The 6,061-nt window shown below is 35.0% G+C and overlaps 1 protein-coding gene across 1 annotated transcript in view; it reads right to left on the bottom strand.

Moving 5' to 3' along the window:
- LOC103999745 (U2 small nuclear ribonucleoprotein B'') overlaps positions 1-4,660 on the bottom strand; it is a 4,926-nt gene extending 266 nt beyond the window's left edge. Inside the window, exons 1-5 of the mRNA XM_009421582.3 lie at positions 4,515-4,660; positions 3,120-3,292; positions 2,804-2,897; positions 1,523-1,608; positions 1-242 (exon numbers count right to left, since the gene is read on the bottom strand). The exon at positions 1-242 is cut by the window's left edge and continues 266 nt beyond it. Coding sequence (XP_009419857.2) covers positions 1-242; positions 1,523-1,608; positions 2,804-2,897; positions 3,120-3,292; positions 4,515-4,596 — 677 coding nt within the window. The 5' untranslated portion in view covers positions 4,597-4,660. The remainder of the gene's footprint in view (positions 243-1,522; positions 1,609-2,803; positions 2,898-3,119; positions 3,293-4,514) is intronic.
- Positions 4,661-6,061: the final 1,401 nt, after the last annotated feature.

Raw genomic sequence — 6,061 nt, forward strand, 5'->3', positions numbered from 1 at the left:
TTAAAACCTTGGAGAGCCTGCATCGCGATTGAAGCCTGTACATCATCAGCAAACTCCACAAAGGCAATACCTGGCTTCGCTTCAATCATCCGGACTTCACTAAAACCAGGGTACTGCTGGAAAAGGATTTGGAGCATCATGCTTGTTGTTTCATGAGGCAAGTTTTGGATGAAAAGAATGTTGTTTGGAGCAGCAGCAGGCTCTTGAGAACCAGTCTTTCCTTGGCGTGAAGCTTGAGAAGCCTGTCGACAATAAAGATTTGAGTAGCTTATAATCATAAGGAACATACTAGTGAGAGTCATTTTCAATCACCAAAGAAGATTCTGAAGAATACTCCTTTCTGCTTCTACGGAAGTATCCTTCAATAAAAGGAGGGCGATTTTGCTTTCATTATTGTATAGAGACCGGAAATGGTGCAATTAGTGTGTTGTAAAGGAATTTAGAGGACACAAGCAGCAAACAAACAATAACAATGAAGTAAATCATGTCATATCTTGTCTTGCAGTAGAAACTAGGCTTTTCCTATCAAATTGTTGTCAAAGAAAGTCATGTCATTTTGCTTTAGCAGGGCCAGTATGCACATCTCTCTTCCTAGTATCATCATAAATGTTGATTATGGTGTCAATACATACAAGCAGCGCATAATGGATTATTTTGAGGGTCTGCACCTAGAAGACAAATAAGAAAAGATCAATGAGTTGGCCACAAGTGCAAAACATAAATGGTACCAAGGCTAAAATTTGTAGTTTTAGAATTTCAAGATATAGAGGAGTGCAACTAGAACGATCGCATGAAGATCATCCACTGGTTTTGGTGTGATGATGAACACGGTGGCCTAAAACAAGGTGCTGATATTTATTTAGTATAAAGCAAGAATTGCAGTGCCAACCATATCGACAGGCACATGATAAATTGAAGTGTTGTGCGGTGCCAAAGTGTTTACCTGCATTGGAAAGTTTGTGTTGCAGGCTTAATCAGCCAGCATGCCTCCTGTGCACAGAATGTATAACAGGCAAGGTAACAACATGGAACGTTTAAAGTACACCCAATACTAAAGAATTTATTGGAAGGTATCTTTATCATGGTGACTTACAAAATCAATCACAGACTGTTCGAGTAGGACATGACAACATCGAAGAGGCATATAATAAATCGCATGATTGTAAGAACAATATCAGTCACATAAAATCAATTCTTTTGATGGTAAGAACCTCAGCCTAGTGACAACTCTTCAGCACAAGTCAGATTTAGATACCTAACTTGGAAACAAGTTCCAGTCTAGCATAGTTTCATAACCATGAATAATGATCACACTATAATGCAATAATACCTCAATGAAAGGAAGCATAAAACTAGGCCATCAAATAAACATTTAGTCAATAAGTCAGACATTTCTGCTAGTTCTTTACATGTTTTTTTGTTGCTATAATAAAATAGTAATATGGTTTCCTAACTAAAAGACATGTTCATCAGCATTAAACTAACCAGAAATGAAATTCAATTTAGTGCAACATAAACTTACAGACACTCCGCCAGTTTGAGCATTTGGACCACTAAAAGCAGAAGCAGATTGCTGTGCCTCGTCAGTGCGATGTTTCCTTTCAGCAGCTAATGCAAAATAGATATGATACATCATGTTCTTATACACACAATATTATTTTCAAAGACTAATATTCCCATGCAAAACGAATCTTGTTAAAGCTATATACTTGCAATTATTATGTGAAGCCAAATTTTCAAAGTGAAAAGCTATTACAGATTTTCGATAGTCAATGGCACACCCATAAAAGGAGAAAAGAAGAAATAAAACTGGCAGAGCTATTGTAACTGGTGGACTAGAACATGACTAAAAGAAATGTATTCAACACTGTAGATCTCAAATGAGTGAGAGCACACTATTGTGGTAATTTCTTGTGATTCAGTGAAAGCATGGGAAATCTAACCGAACATATAATAACCTTCAAGTAAGACATGGCTTTGTCTCAAGGTTATCCATGAATACCCATTTGAATATGCAATGGCAAATTACATTTTTATAGTGGTTAAACAATGTTCAGCAAACAACATGGTTGGAGACTTGTCCAACTGCACCAATGACATACCTAACCCCGAATGTTGGTCGAGGGATCGTATTTCGACCAACTCAGATAACAAATGGAGATAACTGAAAGTGATGAAAAGTGAATGTGCACAACAATCTGGATATGGATTCACATGTGTTTATCACTTTAAATAACTCCTAGAATCACATTAGTGCATCATATTTCTTCCAAGAATTACACATGGTTCAGGTCAAAGCATTACTTTAAACATTTCCAGGTGATAAATCAAAATATAATGTTATCAAAAGCTACGGAAGGCATTAGTTAAAGGTTTTCATAAGCACAGAAGGCCTTTGGGTCAAATTATGATATAGGTAGTCACAAAAACAATCAGGGAACTATTTTTATCTACAGAAATAAAGCTGGCATATAATCATAAAGATTAGTTGAAAGAAGGTAGAAAAATTAAGATGCCTCCACTATTTAGTAAATGATGATGAAAACAGCCCTGAGAATAATAAAAATGAAATTTTTCATTGACAGGATCCTCACTCCTACACTTCTCTCCCATTCCCTGCCTCTCCCTTAAATCGCACGGCAGACTTTGCATCCCCAACACCAAACCATTTGTTTTGATGCTCAAAATGTCGTAATTGCAATGAGAAGTAAACCAGTTGTGCAATTAAGAAGTAAACCAGTTGTTGCGTATATTGATATATTCCACATAGTTCATGAAGAAAAATGCAAAGAAAATTGTTTACCTTTTTCCTCTTGCTTCTTCTTCTTTTCTCTAGGAACAAAAGTTCCATCTGCTTTTGCAACACAATCAGATTTTGTTTTTGCATATTGTATCCTCTGCACCAAAAATTTAGGTAATAAACATCAAGCAAATCTGTAACCCAGTGCACGTATTATACATATATGATAATGCCCAATGGTGACTCACTACCACAATGAAATTACTACGAAGCAAATGTCTGAACTATATAGCAGTATGCATCCTCTTATCTTAAAGGTGTAAGCTCTACATTGAAATAAAAAAGAACATCATGTGCTGCCATTTATATAAGCACTCACCATTGGTTTATCAAAGAACGGGAATCTTTGCATTTGCCGTACTGCACTACTAGCAGCTGTAACTTCAGCAAAGACCACCCATGCCTGGCCTCGAAGTTTTGCTGTTTTTAGGGTCACCACATCCAAAATTCTTCCATATTGAGAAAATAAAGCATAGAGGGACCGTTTCAGTTCTGCCACAGAAGAAAACCAGTGATGAATTGCAGCCATGAAGAGTTGATACAAAATCCACTAATTACTGTAAGTTAACCTGTAGAGCTAAATAAGTAAATTTTTGGTAACAAAAGGTAAGGAGTATAGCACATAAAACATTAGCACATTTGCAAATACTAAAAGTAAGAATCAGATCATTATTTGTCTCCATTAGTTAAGAATCATATCATTAGTTAATGCCAAACTGAAGGCCATTTGTGAGGTGCCAACAATTTAATGTACATATAGCAGAACAATTTCAAATCACTATATTCTTATTCATGGCATATCATTTAGTACCTGAAAGCTTACCAAAATTGAACACAAAATAGTTTCCTAGGATGACAGCTCACCAGCACAAAGACCATGGTTTCTGTAACAATCTCTACCTAAATTGCTTTACTGAATCCAATGGCAAAAGAATATAATATTCAAGATAATAATTAATATATTCATCAACTGAGATGAAAATACTGATTTTTTAAAGAACATACAAAAGTCACCACCTGATATAACCTAAACCAGAAATTAAAAAAAAAAATGAAATCAAAATGTGTTTTCATGTGTAAGAGATAAGAATGGTGGACACTTGGTTCTTTCACCATAGAATATTTCAACTCTGGCAAAGGATAACTAAGATTTTTGAGGGGCAGCAATGTAAAAAATTATATATTTAACAGAAAAAACTGGTGCTTACAAAGAAAGGGTTGCTTCTTGCAGAACTCAAGGTCATCAAAATGCTCAAAGGAACATTACACATTATTTTCCAAAGTCTCATTTAGAAAACAACATATCGCAAATATGGAGAACTTCATGAACAGAAAATCAATAATAATAACTTGGCAGATATTGCCAATTACTGGAAGTGAAGACAGCATAAAGTTACGGCTTACAAAGTAAAAAAAGCCAGTGGATGACGAGTCACGAGTTGCTTTCACCTATCAGAAATAGGATCCCATTTTATACCCACCAATCTTGGAACTCATGTGAAGTTTCTTTATGTTTGCCAATCTCCCATGAGACCTTTTTTTTTTTTGTGAAAGAAACAACCTTGCATTGAACGATCTTGGTTCGCTATAAGAAAAGCGACGACTAAGATTCACAAAAATACCTCAACAACAACCCTAACGCAACACTGAGAAACACGAACAAAAATGTAATACGACGAAACCTAAAGGATCGACATAAAACAAGAGATTTCACCTTCTTTCTTGACCTTCTCATTCAAATTGTTGATGTAAATGGTTTGATTCGGAGGGATATCGCCGGAAAGCATCGCCACCATCGCGAAAGCGAGACGAAGATCGTAAACGAACCCCTAACATCCATCGTTTCCGTGAGTATATAAAATACAATGTGTCGGATATAATAACCTCTTCTTTTGGATGTATAATAAGAGCTTTAGACCGGTTTCTAACCGTAGATCAAATAAAGGTTCATTAAATGAACGGTCAAGATCATCTTGCTCTTGAAAGAAATGGGCTAATTAATATATATTTTCCCGTGAAATTTGGACCGTTTAGTATATCGAGCTTTTTGTATTTAAAAATAATTATATTTGATTCTTCATAAGTTTGAATTATTATATTTTGATCATTTTTAACATTGCCATCTGATTCTTTCACGGAAGCCATTACACGTGACATCACGTGTGATTAAATGAAGGGTAAAATAGTTATTTTATAAAATAAGATTGTGATACAAAGGGGCGGTTGGTTAGTTTTGAATGTTTGTTTTACCCCCAAATTGTTTTTTAGGGTTTGCAACAATCAATAAATTCTCCTCCACAGTATAACAGTGTTAAGTTGCAAATCTAGCTTGAGTTTTAATAATTTGGGGTGAGGACGTATAACTAGGAGGCGATTTGCTTCGAGTTTGCTTGACAACCTATATATATTTTATTATAGTAGTTCAAGAGGATCAATATGTCCAAGTCACATAGGCCTAAATGCTAATGTAGTATCCATCCTACATATATTTTATTTTTTATTAGATGATAATATGATTTAAGTATATGATATATTTCTATCGAGTTTTATGCTTGAGCTTGTATGAGGTCACCTGAGAGGTTATACACATATCATAAAGTGCACGTAATAGGAGATATTAGAGTCAACGCGTGTCTCCATCATATGAATTCATAACCTTCTCTCTTTTAGAAGAGAGTATGCCATATTCATTACTAATGATGGACACTTGTTCCTATTTGATAGATCACTCCCATCACTAATCTAGAATTAGGTACGTGACATTCATTTAAGAATGAATATTTTGTTAGATTATATGATCGTATCTAATTAAGTAAAATATATTATGAATATGATTGGATTCTGATTAGGTTATCAATCAATAAAAAAGAAGTCCAATTATGGTAGAATTTCTTAGAAGATGACATTAATGAGAGAAACTCTCTTAATTATCTATCCTAGACCCCTTGCTCTCGCCTATAAAATATAATCTCTTAGGGACTCAATATAACACAAACATATAACAATTAAATACGCAAACATGTGGATACGTGGGTACATGAATGTGTTTATATGTAACATGATTGAGAGATCACAAATCTTCTCTTATCTCTCCTAGTCACGTGAACTAGTCAATGAGATATTATAAATCTTCTTCATATTCTTTTTGTCCCTAAATCCATAGATCATAGAGGTCCTGTGAAGGATAAGAAGAGAGGAGAAGGTGAGTCTAGTTCTTCTTGTTGATCGACATTACTATAGATCTCTGATCCGGCGATAGTG

This window comes from Musa acuminata, unplaced genomic scaffold (genome assembly GCF_036884655.1).
Source record: "Musa acuminata AAA Group cultivar baxijiao unplaced genomic scaffold, Cavendish_Baxijiao_AAA HiC_scaffold_1138, whole genome shotgun sequence".
In the NCBI taxonomy this organism is placed as follows: Eukaryota; Viridiplantae; Streptophyta; class Magnoliopsida; order Zingiberales; family Musaceae; genus Musa; species Musa acuminata.